Source organism: Podarcis melisellensis (genome assembly GCF_964234715.1).
Source record: "Podarcis melisellensis genome assembly, chromosome: 5".
Taxonomy (NCBI): Eukaryota; Metazoa; Chordata; class Lepidosauria; order Squamata; family Lacertidae; genus Podarcis; species Podarcis melisellensis.
The window spans coordinates 71268991-71288082 of NC_138537.1; the positions used below are offsets into that span (position 1 = coordinate 71268991).

The window sequence follows — 19092 nt, forward strand, 5'->3', positions numbered from 1 at the left end:
TTTGCTTGCATATAGGAGGCAGGGGGTTGTATGTGCTGCCCCACCCCAACTTCCTTGTATATGAGTGTCTCACCCCCTCTGTGTATGACTGCCTCTCTCTCACACCCCTTTTCATGTTGAGTAGGGAAGATGTGAGCAGGAGCCTCCATATAATCTGGAGCCCTGAGTGCATATAATTAGAAGCCCCCTTCAAACCTTCCCTGCACAACATGGGAACATCAGGCAGTTAGGTTTGGGGATGTTGAGGGTTGGACCAGCAAGGCCCCAAGCTCCCAACTTGAATTGTTATTTCCAGTTCAGCCATAAGGTCTAATCAGGGCTCAAGTGGAGTGCTGGACAGAAAGCAGGAATGAGTTCAAAACAAAGAACAGGGGTGACAGCGGATCACAGAATTCAGTGTGGTCTTTTCCATTCCTGTACATTATAGGGCTGTACAGTAGCACTCTCCTTCCCCCACAAAGATGAGTCTGGGTGCATGTGGAAAAGTGGAATGTGAACATCTTATCACAGTTGCTATCGCACTGCTCCTTGGGCTTTGATAGGAAGGTTGCCTGGTTGTGTTTGTGGGAAACTTGTTGAGTCTTGCTTTGTTGAAGAGTGTGTGTTTCTCCTCTTTCTATTCTCTTTCTCTTTCTATTCATGACAACTTCTGCTTCAGCATGTGGCCTTTTCATTTCATGCCCCCTCCCCTGGAAAACTTAATGCTGTCTTAATCTCCAATCTAAATTCGTCTGTCCCTTATCATTCATTCTTGGATCATCAAAGCGCTGCTATTTTGCATGCAGAATTAATCAATCAGTTCTTTTCCTGCTTTCCTTCACATTTTTTTCCCACTTCCCTTTTTTCAGTCTGCCTTGCAGTAATAAATTCTCTTTGCCAATCAGTTCTCCCTTGTCCCATTTTCCCCTTTCCCTGAATTCAGAAATGTTTTTTTTTCTGTGCCCAACAAATCTATTAGCTCCACTGTAGCAATTCTTCAAAGCTGCAGCCAGCAGTCTCAGTATGTCTTTCTTGGCTAGGAAGATACAACTTGAAAACAGTCTAATGTATTGATTCTTCTTTCTTTTTATTCTTGTGAAACACTCCAGTTAAAAAAGAGAGTTTTCTGAAGGAAATAGGGATGGTTTCATTTTTGCTCTTGGCGTTGGTGATGCAAAGCAGTTATAAAACAAATTAATGTCGTCAGAACTGTAATGCTGGAAGGAACCAGCAGGTCATAAAGCTTTACCCCTGCCCTATGCCCAGACCTGGCATCTGTCAGCCTTTCTCTCCCAGATTGACAGCTGCTTTGTATGTTAATGTATTGTACATGCTAAAAAATTTAACAGGAAACAACCTGTGGTTGACTTGGGTACACTCCACAGTGAACTTATTAGCAATTGTTCCCAGTGGTATGCAGCCACACTGCAAGATTTGGAGATTCTATGGTATTGTGTTGAAACAGCCCCAGAATGCAAAATGAACAAGTTGTACTAGACCAACAGTTCACTTGGAGTAAATACACAGTGACTGTAAAGTGGATGGCTCTAGAACTACACAATATAGCAAAGTTGCATTGTGCTGCCTTTTGCTCCAGTCTTTATAAACTATAACACAGAATGATATATATTATAAATAATATCCTATATTAAAAAGCAATAATTGGCATAATGCATAGGTAGAAAGTGGTATATTGTAGCACGAAAATGAATACATTGTCATGTAATTTTAAGCTTCCCTGCCTTAGTTATTGTTTTCCCTAATAAAGAATGCAAAAAAGAGAAAACTTTTCACAAAGGTGAACTATTTCCTTTCAACTCCACATCTCTGTAAATCTGACGCATCTATCTGTCAATGTGCCTCTGGGGGTGAAGCCAACAGCTGCACAAGCAGCACCAAAGTAAGCTCCCTGGGCCGCAAGCCTGGGCAGTGTGGAGGTCTTGGGGTGCCTGGACGAGAAGAACCCCCTCTTGGCCTCACTGATGTGGTCCAAAGGAAAGCAGATGAATTTGCTTATGGAGTGCAGCATTACTTGTATCTTTATTTTACAGGTGAAGCTTTAAGGGTAGCTGCAAAAAAGTTCACAGATGATCCTTGTTATTTGCCTAAAAGGGAGGCCGTTGTCCAAGTAGCACGTGCTCTTCTGGCTGCTGTTACAAGGCTTCTTATTCTGGCAGATATGATTGATGTCTCATACCTGTTGCAACATCTAACCACGGTAAGTAGCTACTATGGTCAGCAAATGACCTTTCCCATCTTCTCGGCTACCAAGCTTTCTTAATTTTCAGATTTTTTTGAGTAAGTAATTAAAATATTCATTGATTGGTTGAGTTTACTTATATGCAGCTTTTCCACAATGAGCTGTGTCCAAAGCAGCTTACAGCAAACATTCAAAGCATGGAAATACAGATAACTGGGAATACAAATATACAAAAAGCGGAACATGTCAGTAAATTCAAATTCATGTTGGTAAGCCATGGAGCTTGCTACTGATGAACGAAAGGACTGGATTTTGAATCATTGCTGCTCAACCTGCAAATTCCATTATATTTTTTAAACTGACCCGGGGCTAATTTGGACTTTCAGACAGAACTGGTATTAATTCCTCTTTTTAATTTTTATAGCACCTTACTATTGGTCCCCACACCTCCAGTCTTTATGACCTTGGCTGTGGATGATTTTAGCTGTTGGTATGAGTTTATGGTGTTGTTCTTAGTTATAATATGTGGTTATTGTACTATATTTATTCCCATTATTTTTTTTTTTGGTACAGTATTTTGTTCAGTTTCTTTGAATAGGCTGTATAGAATCCCTAAAAATAAATGAACAAATAAATCTTTAGAAATGGGAGGTTTTTTGTTTTCAAAAGCAACAACCAAGCCATGGCTCAACTCTAACCAAAGTTAATTATGCTCTAGTTCCATTGAAATCCATGAGACTTAAGTTAGTCATGGCTAACTAGTTTCATTGATTCTAGTGGGACTTAAACATGACTTACTAGCAGATAGATCAGGGCAAATGTTTCATTTTTATGAGCAGCATATGGCATCTCTAAGGGGCAAGAAACACTTATACAGTGGTACCTCAGGTTACATACGCTTCATGTTACATACGCTTCAGGTTACAGACTCCGCTAACCCAGAAATAGTGCTTCAGGTTAAGAAATTTGCTTCAGGATGAGAACAGAAATTGTGCTTTGGCGGCGCAGCAGCAGCAGCAGGAGGCCCCATTAGCTAAAGTGGTCCTACAGGTTAAGAACAGTTTCAGGTTAAGAACAGACCTCCGGAATGAATTAAGTACTTAACCAGAGGTACCACTCTACTGTTTTTGCTGTGCTCTTGTTTTATATAACAACATTTCTGTACAGCATGCATCTTAACAGCAATCCTGTTGCCACCACTCCCACTTTAGAGAAGGTAGAAAAGAAAGATATTGGCCTTCCTAAGAGGCATGGGCTCAAATCCAGGTTATCTAGAAGCAGTTTTGTCACCTTAGGCTCAGAAGACAAGATTACATGTTATGCACATACATTTACCTTCATACGACATTCATGTAGGTTTTGTAATAATGTGTATTTTTTATAATCTGTAATGTAATGAATGGTTTGGGATGCTGCGTATGGATGGCAATACAGAAATGCCTCATAAAGGAGCACCTACTGTTTTTGTTATTTGTTATTAGTTGTTTCCCGCTTTCTTTTGAAAAATTTCTGCAAGTATTTAGTTTTTGCTTTGTTTAAAATCTTGTAGACTGACTTTCTATCCAAACAAAAGTTTAGTTCAGAAAAATCAGTAAACCCATTAACCTAATTTTAAAAAGCTGAAATGTGCATAATAACAATGTCAACTGAAAAATATACCACCATAGTATCAATGAAATTAGACATCAAGGCAGCATTCCTTCCTCAATGTCTTTTCTGTACAGAAATACATTTACTTCTAGAGGCTTTTAAGATTGAGTTTTGGAGACCTGCTAATGTGTGTCGTCCTCTGTGTGACCTCACTGCAGTACTTTAACATCCTAAGCAGTGCTTTATTTTTAGGAAAAATAGTGACATTACACACCATGCTCCCCCATTCCCCCATCCCGACACCATTTACCTGTGCATTGTCCATTCAGTTGTGAACTGGAAGAACTGATTTCCATAACGACTAATCTTGGAAGAGGGGGAGAGATGATATATGTAGCCAAAATGCAGAGAAGGCATTTCCACAATGGGATCAGAGCTGAAATTCTATTCCCTTATATGCATGCTGTGTCTGTGGACAAACTGTACATTTCAAGCATGCACCCCCCTGAATCCTGGGAACTGCAGCTTACTTCTTACAGAACTACAATTCCCAGCACCCTTAAACTACAGTTTCCAGGATTATTGGTGGGTGGGTGTGAAATGTGTATGCAGACTATTTCTGTTGAAAGGCAGGTAGCAGTTTCCAAGCAGTCACTGAAGCAGCTACATGTAGAACATAGCACAGTGGTGCATCTGTGATTGGAGGTCACTGAGGAAGACCAGTGTCCTATAGCATATGTTAGTTTATACAGGCACTGTGAGTGAAACAGTTCAGTTTTTTAAATAAAAAAATTACATATTTTTATTTATAATCCACAATATTCTGCAGAGCAGGGATAGAATGTTGTTTTTCTGTTGAGCCTTATATTATTATTATTTATTTAGCCCACTATGTTTTTTTATATCTAAGCTCTATCAGAGTTCTGAAATTTGACTTGCCACAATGCTTCATATAGCAGTAATAACCAATCTTAAGTAATCATCTTGTGGGTACTTTCAGTACTTCTGAAACTTTTCTGGTTACTTTATTGTGTGAATTGTTAGAAATTGCTAAAATGATTGAAAACCACACAAGTGTGCTGTTGAATATTTCAGAAATATGGAGCATATACCAAAGAATACTATAATCATCTCCTTTCTATTTTCTAAAAATGTAGTATTCATTGAAAACAAACCATCAGTAAAGAATGATTTTCTCTCCTTACAGAGCACATTAGACAGCTGTATAATCTTCCTCTACAGTGCCCAGCATATTCCTCAGTTCTGTTCTGTGGAAGTAGTAGTATATTTTTCATTGCTTTGCAGTGCTTGTTCATCATACTGCATCTGCCAAAAGCATTTCTTTTTTATGTTGTCACATTAATTAGAAAATAGACTGAGATGACCAGGTAACTTTAACATATGCTGTTGAATAGCCATCAAGCGCTAATAGCATTTTGGTCACTGCCATCCAGGGCCAAATTCTAATACAATTGAAATCTGTAATGAGTTCTGACTTTGCTTTTTTCTATCTGAAGTCTTTTAACTTTCATTATTATATTTTAGAGCTCCCTCAGGTAATTGAAATATTCTTAACTATGGAGCTGATCCAAGAAAAGGCATTTGAACTTCTGCAGTACCTTAGAGATGGCTGTGCAGCACTGAGAGCAACCCTTCTCAGAATGTTTGCTAGTTCACGTCAATTAAAAAGGCAATCTTGTTTAAATATATGTCTATAAAGCTTCCCCTGGAATGTGTTCTTCTATAGTGGCAATGCTGACATATTGTACCATTCCTTCATGAGGATTTTGGCTGTTAAGGTTTGTCCATTAATCATCTGAGAGCAGATGAAGAGGTTCTTTCCTTTCCAGTTCCATTGCTCCAAGGTTTTCTAATTTTCATAGAATAAAATAGGTGTTTGATCACTGAACCGAAATTAATTTTAAAGGTTATGTCATTCACTACGAAATGAAACTGCTGACCAAGTAAGAGATTTGTTAAATGTATAAAATGGTGGGAGAAGGGGGCCAAATCCATAAATGGGTTTTGGCACAGCATTTTATCGCTTTAGTGTCAGAGACATACTGTCTGGTCTGGGGCGTGCAGTGCATGAAATGATACTGTATAGAATAGCTATATTGTGGAGGATTATTAAAATTCACATCATGCAGTTTCTACAAAAGTGCCCATTGCTTATCAGAATTAGGTTAGGAACTGGTTTTTGAAGCACTGTAACACCTGTGTCTCCTTGCTAAGGTGAGACCCTCACTCCTAGGCATAGTGGTTTTAATTATATATGACATCAGGTAATATAAAATGAAATGTGATAAAAGTCAATCTAAATAGTAGGCAGGAAATCTATCATGCAACTTCTGATACTAGTCTATAGCAAGCACTGTAAAAATGGTGGCATGCCATACAATCTTTTCTATAGTCCAGTGTCTGTAAAGTCTGTATAGTTGGTGAGAGTGATGTCAGTACCTGTCAGGGAACTGCCATCTAAAGCGCCGGGGGCGCAAAGGCTCACTGAGGTTGAGAGAGGAGTAGCAGCGGAAGAGGGAACCAGTAGAGGGCGAGCAAGAACTCCAAGGGAAAGTGAGTCGGAGGGATGGCTCAGAGACACTTCCAGCGAAAACAGTGGGGAGGTCTCAGGACCTCCTATAGGGACACCCACACCTCGCCGGAAACTGTCACGCCGAGAGGCCAGACGACGTGTTTCCGTTAAAGAGCTTTTATGTTGGAAAAGATTCCGAAAGCAGCCACTTTCGGATTCTACTAGTGATTGACGCAGCCATGCTGGAGGGGCTCCGTCACAGGCAGAGGTTTGAAAACCTGATCAAACTCTGAGGGACTTGCATTTTACGCACAAGCAGCTCATCGTCCCATCACAGCAATCCGAAAGTCCCCGAAAGCCAGCTTGTGCAGGGAGAAGCATCATGAGCAACCCAGCCGGAACCGGAGGAGCAGGAGCAGCTGGAGGGGGTCCAAGCCTGGAAGAAAGGTACAGGGCGTTGGAGATCCAGTTGGCGCTGCAAACGGCGAGGCTTGAGGAGAGGAGGGCTCAGGATGCAGAAAAGGGAAAGGAGAAAACCACCCCGCTCGCCAGAAAGGTACCAGGATTGGTGCAGAAATTCGGGGGGGATCCCAGGAACTATCATGCCTTTAGAACAGAGATGCAATACGCTCTAAACTTGCAGTTTGATGACTTCCCCGACGAGGAATCACGAGTGGCTTTTGTGATTGGCCATCTCGAATCCGGGGCGAAAGATTGGGTTAGACCCCTGATGGCAGCGAATAATGAGATCCTAAAGGACACGAGGAAGTTTTTTCGTGCCATGGACCTGATGTTTTCCAGCGATATTGAGCAGGGGGTGGTGCGAAGGCAGTTAATGGCTTGCCAGCAAGGAAGCAGATCTGTCCGTGAGTACTGGACTGAATTTACTATGCTGATTCATAAATTGGGGTGGGACCTATCGGCGGAGCCCATCCAAATGCTTTTCGAAGAGGGGCTTTCTTCAACCGTCAAAGATGAGCTTTCCCGGGGGCCCAGGACGGAGTCTATGGATCAATTAACCAAATCTGCGCTGTCCATAGGAGCGCGCCAGGAGGCGAGGGCTTTGGAAAAGCGGGAAGGGAAAGGAGACCGTTGGAGGGAGTTCCGCATTCCAGACATTCCAGAGCCACCTTTCCCGCCGGCAGAGCCGATGGAAGTTGGAACAGCGCGGGCGCGCGCAGTTTCAAATCCCAGTGAAGGGCGGAAGAAGGAGGGAAAGAGCGCCAAGAGATGTTATCTCTGCCAACAGCCAGGGCACTTTGCCAGAGTCTGCCCACAAAGAAAGGAATGGCAAGGGATGGCAGGAGCTGTTGGGGGAAAGGAAGAGGAAGGCAAGGAGCAAGTAAAAGCCAACGCCTGGCTGCCACCGTCGGGGCACAGCAGCCAGGCCAAAGAGCAGTGAAAGTGCCCACGCCGGAACCTCCCAGACCCGCTTTAGTGATAGAGGTGTTACTAGAACTGCCAAACGGACACCCACTAAAGATCAAGGCGCTTTTGGATTCAGGCAGCTCCTGTAATTTCATGAGTAAGGAGTTTGCAGCTGAGCATCAGATACAGACCATCCCTTTAAGTAACCCCTTGCAGGTGACTACGATTGACGGCAGAGAGCTGTTGGGGGGAGAAGTTAGCCAACAGACTGTCCCGATGATAATGAGGGTGGCAAGGCACACCGAACAGATAGCGTTTAATGTGGCCATCCTGGGAGGAGCGCCCATCATTTTGGGGATGAGCTGGCTGGCGCTACACGATCCGCTAGTGGGCTGGCATCAGAGGGTGGTCTCCTTTGGGTCAGCGCATTGCCTAGAACACTGCAAGGAGGGGAAGGTTTCGGGAGGAGACAGAGTCACCCTAGCCGGGATGGAAGTAATGGACAAAGGGAAGGTGCCCCCGCAATACGCAGATCTGAGCAACGTATTCAGCGAAAGGGAAGCAGACAAACTGCCACCGCATAGACCCTTTGACTGTCAAATCAACCTACTCCCTGGGGCCCAACTCCCAGTAGGCAAGCTGTACGCCATGTCAGACAGGGAGATGCAGGAGCTGAGGGAGTTCATTGACAAAAACCTGAAGCGAGGTTTCATCAGAGAGTCCCGAGCGGTGGGGGGCAGCCCAGTGTTTTTTGTGGACAAAAAGAACACAGACAAACCGAGACTGGTGTGTGACTTTAGGGCCCTCAATGCAGTGTCGGAGCCCCTGGCTTTCCCTATGCCCCGAATTGATGACATTTTGACCAGAGTAAGGAAGGGAAAGATTTTTACAAAGCTGGACCTGCGGGGGGCGTACAATCTGATACGCATAAGGAAGGGAGATGAATGGAAGACCACCATGTTTACCCCTTTGGGAGCCTTTGAATACCTCGTTATGCCCTTCGGTCTACAAGGGGGCTCCGCGTGTTTTCAAGCTTTTATAAACCACGTTCTGGGACCTTTGCTCTACAAGAATTGTGTGGCCTTTTTAGACGACGTGTTGGTGTATTCGGAAGATGAGGAACAGCATGTGAGGGACGTTCGAGAAGTGTTGGGCAGGCTGCAAGCCAACCAGCTGTGGGTGAAACTGGAGAAGTGCCAGTTTCATACCAAGGAGGTGGAATTCCTGGGGTACCGCTTGTCAGACAAGGGATTGGCCATGGATCCAGGCAAGGTCCAAGCGGTACTGGAATGGAAGACACCGAAGACCAAGAAGGACGTGCAAAGATTCTTGGGGTTTGGGAACTTTTATCGGAAGTTCATCAAGAACTTTGCCCACTTGACGGCGCCCATCACCGACTGCCTCAGCAGCAAGAAGAAATTTGTTTGGACGGTAGAGGCGGATCGAGCCTTTGAAGAACTGAAAAGGGCTTTCGCCTCGGAAGAACAACTTCTGCATGTGGATTTACGAAAACCCATGAGAGTGGAAACCGATGCATCCGACCGGGCGGTAGGGGCGGTCCTTCTTCAACCGGGGAGGAGTGCGTCGGAGTGGAGACCGTGTGCCTTCTTCTCGCGGAAGCTGAATAAATCCGAGAGGAATTACACGGTGTATGACAGGGAACTTCTTGCCATTCACGAAGCATTCCGGAGGTGGAGACATTTATTAATTGGGGCACAACACAAGGTGCAAGTGTGCACCGACCACAAGAATTTAGAGTATTGGAGAACAGCTCGAGTGCTCAACCAACGACAACTGAGATGGGCACAGGAATTCTCCAAATTCAACTTTGAAATTTGTTATGTGCCAGGCCCAGAAAACGTCAGGGCGGACGCGCTCTCACGCAAACCAGAGTATTGGGAAGGGGAGGGGGTGATCGAAGAGAGACATGTCATCCCTGAGGACCGCTGGGTGTGTGGGGCGGCGCTGGTGGGGCAACGAGAACTGGTAGAGGAAACGGAAAATGATGAATATGCCCAGGATAAGCTCAGAGGTCTCAGGGGGGAGGGCGAGAGTCCCGGAGGTTTTGAGGAAAGAAATGGGGCATTGTATTACAAAGGGGCACTGTATATACCCGAAGGTGAATTGAGGGGGAGAGTACTCAAGCAGTTGCATGATAGCCCCACGGCGGGACATTTTGGACAACACAAGACCATGTGGTTGGTTACCAGGGAATTTTGGTGGCCTAAGGTGAGGGAAGATGTAAGGGAGTATGTAAGAGGGTGTGACCAATGTCAGCGAGCCAAAGGGGAAAGAAGGGCGCCGGCAGGGTTATTAGAACCATTACCCACACCAGAACGGCCTTGGGAAGCGATATCAATAGATTTTATGACGGATCTGCCAAAGTCCAAGGGGAAAACAGCCATCATGGTAGTAGTAGACCTGTTAACTAAGATGTGCCACTTTGTAGCATGCTCACATGCAGTCACAGCGGAAGAAACAGCGAAGTTGTTTGTAGAACACATCTTTAGGTTGCACGGGGCTCCCTTGAGGGTGATCTCAGATCGCGGCAAACAATTTACTTCCAGGTTCTGGAGGAAGCTCATGAGCTTGCTGCACGTGGAAGTCAATTTTTCAACTGCCCGGCACCCTGAAACCAACGGGCAGGCGGAAAGAGCAAATGGCATTCTTCAACAATATCTGAGGTGTTATGTCAATGACAGAGAGAACGATTGGGTCGAAAAGTTGGCGTTGGCAGAATTTGCCTACAATAATGCGGAGAATGTGTCCACAGGGATGAGTCCCTTTTTGGCTAATTACGGGTGTCACCCCAGGGCATTTCCAGGGGAAGGAGGGGAGAGATGGAGCGTCCCAGCGGCTGAACATTTTGTAGAAGAGATGGAAGCGATCCATCATCAGCTCCAGCTCAACTTAGAAAGGGCTAAGGCACAATATAAGAAGCAGGCAGACAAGAACAGAAGGGAAGGTGAAACCATAAGGGTGGGGGATCAAGTGTGGTTGTCAACCCAAGGGTTGCCGTTCAAAGGGGGTTGTAAGAAATTGAGGCCCAGAAGATTGGGACCCTTTGAGGTCATTCAGCAGGTCAACCCGGTAGCTTTCAAACTCCGATTACCCAACCACATGAAATTGCACCCAGTGTTCCACAGGTCGTTACTGTCACCATACAGGGGGGGACGTGAAGGGGAGTACGTCAGGGGACCAGCCTTGGAAGAGAGGGAACGCCGCAACCATGTAGCGGAAATCCTCGATTCCAGGTGGAAGGGAAATCAGGTGGAGTATTTGGTGGCGTGGGAAGGGGAACCGGAGTCAGAAAACACCTGGGTAAGTGCAGAGGAAGTCAATGACGAGGTTTTAACAGAAACGTTCCACCAAAGGTTCCCAAGGAAACCTCAGCCGATAGCAAGGTTTAGGAGGGAGTATTTCGGCACCACCGATGAGGAAGAGGAAATGGAAGGGTTCGCGGAGTCGGAGTTGGAAGAGGGAGTGGACTCCGATGACGAAGATTACCGAGAGAGTAGGAACAGCAACAAGTGGAGGGAAGTGTTCGCGACGTCGGAAGATGAGGGAGGTTCTTTCAGGGGTTTTACCTCCTCACCGCCAGTAGGGGAGGAGACGGGAGGGGGTGAAGGGGGCCCTGGAGGGGAGGTGGATGTCAGGGAACTGCCATCTAAAGCGCCGGGGGCGCAAAGGCTCACTGAGGTTGAGAGAGGAGTAGCAGCGGAAGAGGGAACCAGTAGAGGGCGAGCAAGAACTCCAAGGGAAAGTGAGTCGGAGGGATGGCTCAGAGACACTTCCAGCGAAAACAGTGGGGAGGTCTCAGGACCTCCTATAGGGACACCCACACCTCGCCGGAAACTGTCACGCCGAGAGGCCAGACGACGTGTTTCCGTTAAAGAGCTTTTATGTTGGAAAAGATTCCGAAAGCAGCCACTTTCGGATTCTACTAGTGATTGACGCAGCCATGCTGGAGGGGCTCCGTCACAGGCAGAGGTTTGAAAACCTGATCAAACTCTGAGGGACTTGCATTTTACGCACAAGCAGCTCATCGTCCCATCACAGTACCCAACTGTTCTGTTCCACTTCATAGTCTAAGAACTTTTTTGTATCTTCATTCTTGCTCCCTTGTTGGACCTTTATGTCCCATAAGTACACACCACCTTAAAATAAATAACCTGGTAGCACAGGAGTGTCGAGCTCTGACATTGTTCCTGATGTCATGCTGATGTTTGCATAGTGATTATATTAGTTAAAATGTAGGTTGCGTTGTGTGACTTGACTGAGCTCCATGCAGATTATGGAGGTCTGGTTGTTGCACATTTTAGTGCAGAGTTTTAGCACCAGAGTTTTAGCACATCCACGTTTAAAGTACATTTGCTGTCGCAAAATTACAGCTATTTTTAACTAAGTATTACTCATTTGTGACCACTATTACAAATATTAGCTTCCTACTGTTAAGTGGGTGTCCTGCATGCAGATTTGCTGGGTAGCCTTGTACATGTGCACCTTTCTCTTGCTGCCTCAAACTTTTAGTGAGAAGCTTTTTAGAGTTAGGCTGAAAGGAAGCCAACAGTCTGTGACTTGCTTGCCTCCAGCTTAGGGTACTCCAGAGAGAGGAGTACACATCTTCCCAGATCATCATCTTCCTATAAGCTCCTTTGAAGTATGAGACTGATGCTCCCTTGGAATCTGAAAAGCTATGTGCATGTAGTGGGGAACAGTTTGTCTTGAAGATGTGCATCCACAGAAAAGTTGACACAGCCCCTCTGCTTGAGCAATCACAGCCTGTTTCCAGCAGGGGAACTGTAAAGGCCCATCTACAGACTCAAGTCCATCCAAGCTGGCTTTTGCATGCACATCACCTGCTTGATCATAAACCAGGATACCAATGTAGGTGTGATCTATTGATGCTGCATGGCTAGTGCTGGATTTACGTACAAGTATAAGCTAAACAAGCTATAGTTTAGGGCCCCACTCTCTTGGGCCCCCCAAAAAAATTTAAAGGAAAAAAAACACCTGGATGTACATTTCCAAAATATAAGATAAAAAACAAATAAAATAAAACCTACATACAGCAACAGTGTTTTGTGTTGTGTAGGTTCATAAATTACCATATAGCATATTCAACACAAAAACAGTGACAATTTGTTTTTGACAAAGGACAGCTGGACATATAAAGGGCCCCATTACCTCCAGTAGCTTAGGGCCTCATCAAACCTAAATCTGGCCCTGTGCATGGCTTAAAAAAAATTGCATACCTGGATGTGTATTCCATTTAAAGCAATGCAGTGTGGATGGACAGCATCTGAGTTTAAACGTTTGTCTGAATACATCTATGACTTAACCTAATTTCTGATCCATAATGTGGGACCAGTATATACTAACTGCAATCCATGGGCCCGTGCTTTTCTGCATATCATTGTACACTCTGTAACATTTCTCTTCCAGTTTGTGTTTGTAACCATAGTAACTGTGTACTTCTCGGCAATTAATGATTTGATGCATTTAAAGCAGCTGAGAGCTAAAGGCTTTTTATGTTCCAGTAGCAGATACTGAGACACATGGGGAATACTCTGGAATCCCTTGTTTGTGCATTGCACATCCAACAGGTGTTTCTTAAATGTGAAAGAAAAGCTTTAGTAAATAAAAGCATTGAACAAAGTTTAATTGCAAAACCACCCATCTCTCTTAATTGAAAGTTAGTTCAGGCATAATGTGCACAAATAAACTGAATCATTGATGGATGCAAATGGGGGAAAATAGTTTTTCATCAAAATGAGTAAACTAGGGCTGCATGCCCTAATTTACCTCAAGGTCAAGAAAACATTTTTGGACAATGAAAGGGGAATTGAATTTAAAGTATGAATCTCGTGAGACAAAGCATGCATGTCTTGCTCATACAAAAACATATATGAAATAATAATTATGTATCAATGCAGATGATGTTTGAATTCCCGAGTTTCCTTATTTATAAGCCAAGCCCAAGCTCCTCTGAAATTCAAGCTCAGTTAGTTTGGACCCAGCCCCAGTCGAGCTATCCTCACCAAAGCAGCTGCCCTCTTCCATTTCACCTGGAAAACAACAACAGAAACCCGGAGAACTAAATTTCCCAGTGATCTTGATATCCACAGTGGTGCTACCACCACCTAATATCTTTCTTGCCACTAACAGGTAACTTTTGGAGAAAAGAGACAGACCTTACCAGGTGCCCCAGTGAGGGGCAGCTCCTGTTTGGGTTGAGGGTATAGAGGGGAAGCCACCAAGAGGCACCGTCATGTTTCCAATACAGTGGTACCTCGGGTTAAGTACTTAATTTGAGGTCCGTTCTTAACCTGAAACTGTTTTTAACCTGAAGCACCACTTTAGCTGATGGGGCCTGCTGGTGCCACTGTGCCGCCGCTGCATGATTTCTGTTCTCATCCTGAAGCAAAGTTCTTAACTTGAGGTACTATTTCTGGGTTAGCGGAGTCTGTAACCTGAAGCGTATGTAACCTGAAGCATATGTAACCCGAGGTACCACTGTAGTGTGGCTAGACCTGGTGTCAAAGCAAATAGATCCCAATTTAGCTTATTCTTTCTGAGCCTATTCCTAATTAAGCATGGAAGATTTTAAAATAATATTTAACCCCCCCTCCTTGTTTGGCCATAGGTTCAAAGGACATTTGTGTGTCTTCAAAATGCATCTAGTAAATCTGAACTGCAGAAAACATATAAAAACCTGCAGAAAGAGTTGAAAAAGCTGGACCATTTGGCATTCAAACGACAACAGGTAAGAAACTTTGGCAGCCCAATTATATGTGTTTGTACTGTACATTTGGATCACCAATTTTCAACTGCTCTCAAACCCAAGTACGTAAATGTTGCTATCACATGCAACTTCTGTTTATTTCAATATAATGTGTACCCTGAATTTTACCCACAATGTCTTATGTAGGTGTAAACTGAGGTTGTTTGCAATGTTTTAAAAACTGAAAATTATCACAATCCCCCCCATATTTCACTGAGGTTTGTTCTCTTAACGCCAGGACAAAAATATAGGGTACAGCCCAGAATCCATAGGACAGACACATTCACAACAGAGACCACTGTACTATTCTTCCCACCTTTCAGTGTGTTTAGCCAATGAATGATATGATAGCAATGACCGACAGTTAGTTAGGAAAGCAGATCTAGCTAATTAGACAAAGAGAAGGCTGGAGTGAAACACCCATTGTCCAGACTAGAGAAGGAGCTTCTCAGTTTATTTCAAGCAGTTTATTTTTGATTGCTTCCAAGGGATGGAGGAGGAATCCAGAGATCAGATTTGGTTATTTTCCTTGCCCTTGCAGCTCCCATGCCCCTTAGGTCTGCTCCAGAGGGTTGAGGGGCCCTCCAGAGCAGATGTAGGAGGACTGTGGAGGACTGCAGAGGGGGAAATTGCTAAAAATTGTTTCCTTCCCTGTTCTGCTGACAGAAGTCTTACCACTACCTGAGCTACATAGTATTCTTCTAAGCTGCTTTCGATACTCCTGTAGAAAACCAGGGTGTAAATAAAGGGTTGTTGAATTATTTTGAACCCAGGTACTCAGTTGAAAAAACCCTAAAATACAGACCTTTCCCAGCACTTTTATTTCCAGGAGTGATACAACTATCTCTATTCTATCCTTTCCTCTTTTCTAAACAAAAAAACTTTTGAGGACTACTTGGTGCTCTGAGGAATAAAATTCAACAGCTTTGTTTTAAACCACTAGATTTCTCTTCTACATTTCTTCCTTATCAATAAACGGTCAATTATTCATCAGTATCATGCTCAGTGCCTTCTAGCAATTGTTCTAAACTCTAATTACACATTATGTAGAACAGGGGTAGCCAACCCGGGGATCACCAACCTGACACCCAAGGGTGCCCTGGTGCCTGTGAAGGCTTTCATTGGCACCCTGGACAGATGCCCAGATGCTGGCCTTTCTTTTTTCTCTTTAAAAAGTAAGGGCTTGATTCAGCTAAGTAGTTGCACTAGCAGGCAGCAGTGCATGGGGACTTGCCCCTCTCATCCATGCCATCCAGATCTATTTGGAGTGAAGTAAGAACCCCCAGGAAGGGATGCGGGTGGCGCTGTGGGTTAAACCATAGAGCCTTGGGCTTGCCAATCAGAAGGTCAGCGGTTTGAATCCCCGCTACGGGATGAGCTCCCGTTGCTCGGTTCCTGCTCCTGCCATCCTAGCAGTTTGAAAGCACGTCAAAGTGCAAGTAGATAAATAGGTACCGCTCCGGCGGGAAGGTAAACGGCGTTTCCGTGCGCTGCTCTGGCTCGCCAGCAGCAGCTTGGTCATGCCGGCCACATGACCCGGAAGCTGTACGCCGGCTCCCTTGGCCAATAAAGCGAGATGAGCACTGCAACCCCAGAGTCATCCACCACTGGACCTAACGGTCAGGGGTCCCTTTACCTTTACCTTTAAGAACCCCCAGAATAGCAAATGGGGGAAGGGGATTGAGAGATCATTCCATCAGGCAAACAGAAATGTGTGTGCTGACAGAACCATCAAATTAGCACAGGATCAAATTCCTCCCTTAGTCTCTAGCCCTCCTAAAAGAGAAGCGACATGCAAAACCTGTCACATTAGCAGCAAGGTCATTTCCCCCCTGCTACATTTCAAGCTGCATTTGCAGAATGTTGTTCATATCAGAGAGTGGGTGGGGGTGTCTTCACCCAGTGTGCATGACCCCCCTGTAACCCCTCCAGGACTGAAGCAGCCATCTGCATATGCACACTCATCAAATGTTCACATTACTGTTCATTTCACATCCAGTTTTCTAGAAGAAAGCTGAAGAAGCTGTTTTGAGGAAAATACTTCATTATTGTCAAGAGACTACGATACGGGATTGATATGGATTGCAGCTAACGTTGTGTGAATGCCGCTTCAAAAACTACCAGTGGGAGTGCACTGGATGCAGAGTAAGCAGTAATGTGAACATATTCAAAGTCTGAGATGAGATACCAGGTTCATCCACACTGTACAGTATTTACAAATACACATATTTTATGATGTTATGGATCATATTTTCTATGGCAAAGGTAAATTCAGATTAAATAGGTGTGTGTGTGTGTGTGTGTGTGTAGTGGGGAGGAACTGTCTGGTCTTTTGATGCCAAAAGATCACGTGAATGCTCTGAAAGACTTCTAGAACCCCTATATTGTGTGACTTCCTCTTTATCATGTTGTGTTTTTTTTACTGCCAGTAGGTGGCAGTATTTTCAAGCATATCTCCATTTGTTTTTACAGTATTTATTTCTTCTGGTTGGTGGTTTAGCATCAGATACTGTAAGCTGCAACCTTTAAAAGGTTTATTTGGTGAGGGCAGATTTTAATAGTTGAAGCCAAGGATTAAGGGCACATTTGCTTATTGTTAGAAAGTATTTTTTGTTCTTTGTTTTAATGTAAAAGGAAATGAAAAATAAAATATAAAAGTTGGCCTTTTGTGACATCTCAACCATGAGTGGTGCAGCTCATTTATTAATTGTATGTAAGTTGTTGCTTTGTTGAATAAATAATATTTGAATTCTTAGGAGCAATATAAGCTTTTTTTTATAAAGCTGGTTAATCAATTAAATATTTAATCTTCTGATATCCTTACTTCATTTGTTTTTAATTGAAATTGCTAGTTATTAACAATCTTATTCAAGCTTCTTTTAACACAAACAGGATTCTCCTGCATCATTTGTGCATGAAGCAGAAACACCATGTAGTATAAGAACACTGATGTAGTTGTAGACAAGCAGTGCTGAATTTTTAAAAATTGGTTCATTGCCACTGACATTGATAAAAGTACAATCATTCAGGACAACTTGCATGAGGCTTTTGCTGTTCTGCATTGGTAGTTGGGAGCCCCACAGCCCAGGGGATGGAGTTGCGGAGCTAGATCTGGAAAACTTTCCTAGCTTTTCAGAGGTAGACTTGGGCAGGTTTTTCCCTCTGCTGCTCAGTTGTGAAGACAAAATTTAGATGTAGATTGTACAACATTCTGTATATCAATAAAGCTTTAAAAATGATTATGAAGTAACAGTACCTGATGTTCACTCTAGATCTTTACATCTGTAAGAGGCATGTTTTTAGAATCACATTCTACCTGGTCCTTAAAACTGTACTAGGAATTTTGTCAGTTTTGCAATAGGGGATGGGCAAATTGTGACTCCCTGAGTGATCTTAATGGTATGCTGTATTTTTATCTTGCTTTTATAAATTCAGCTGGATTTGTTTTATTGTAGCATTATTTTACTGCTTGTTTTGATGCTTTATTGTATTGGGTGCTGCCCTGGATCTTATGTTGACGGGTGGACTAAAAATACTTTTCCTGCCCCTTGCTGTGATAATAGTGGAAGGCAATATAATCTTAAAATTGTTTTAGCTAATTAGTCAATTAGAAAAACAGAGGGGTTATAAGGTCATCATATCTGTATTAATATTATGACCTGTTTCAGCAGTACATTTGTCAAACTAGGTATTTGGTTAAAACAGTAATGTTTTTAATGTTGGTAGTGCCTTTGGCGTGCCTGTGGCACTGCTGGTTCAAATTCAAAGGAAGTTTTGTTTCTGCTTAGATATCTCTGATTATTTAGTGACATAATAGCTGACAACAGAGCTTTAAAAATGTAAAAATACCACCCCACTCTAATGTAGATGTTAAGGTAGTTGTTTGATTTTGATTGTATACCCTGAGGCTAATAATATGCGATAAAAGAGCTTTTAATTTGTCTGTACAGAAAGATTTTTAATTGATCATGAATTATTTAAATAGTGCTATTTTAAGGCAAATAAGAATATGCCGTGACCACCTCTTTGTGCAGATAAAAAACTGTCAGACAAAAACATATCAGTTCAATAGAAATTCTTAGACCTTTTTGGGTGTGCAAAGTCATGTTTACAGTTTCCAGAAGATGGAGCAAGACTATCAGTCTTTTGGTGCGCACAATTTGTATCTGTTGTACAATAAGCACTTGGTCCAATTCATCAAGGGCACAGTGGGGATTCACATACATAGGGTTTGGGAACCAGTGGCCCTTCAGATTTTGTTGGACTACAACTTCCATAATCCTTGACCGTTGGCCATGCTGGCTGAGACTGATTTGGAGTTAGGGTCCAATAATGTATGGAGAACATAGGTTCCCTACCATGGCCAGATGAGACAGTAGAGTCCTGTTCTGCTCTCCCATTATTATTCTTCCTCTGGGAGGGAGTCCTTGGAGTTCACTGAGAGCACTGTGACCTCTTCAGGCTGCAGAGGTGCTTGCATCGTGAGCTCCTCTGATGCTGGAATTCCCAAGAAGGCAGGGCTATCTAAGGCTGACTCTAAAGGCAAGCCCATTCCAAGGTGTCTGTCTTAGCCACAACCTTTTCCCCTTGAGGATGGGGAGTTGGAGACCTCAGTTATGCCAAGAGGTTTGTATCCAG

General features: G+C 43.6%; 1 protein-coding gene across 13 annotated transcripts in view; it reads left to right on the forward strand.

Annotated features, from left to right (window-relative positions):
- The window catches only part of CTNNA3 (catenin alpha 3), a 564841-nt gene that overhangs the window by 20082 nt on the left and 525667 nt on the right, over positions 1-19092 (forward strand). For all 13 annotated transcript variants that reach the window (XR_014168802.1, XR_014168803.1, XM_081913569.1 and 10 more), the window contains 2 exons: positions 2031-2197; positions 14317-14436. Coding sequence is in view for 11 of the 13 variants with exons in the window: in XM_081913569.1 (XP_081769695.1) it covers positions 2031-2197; positions 14317-14436 (287 nt within the window). In the remaining 2 variants the exon portion in view is untranslated. The remainder of the gene's footprint in view (positions 1-2030; positions 2198-14316; positions 14437-19092) is intronic.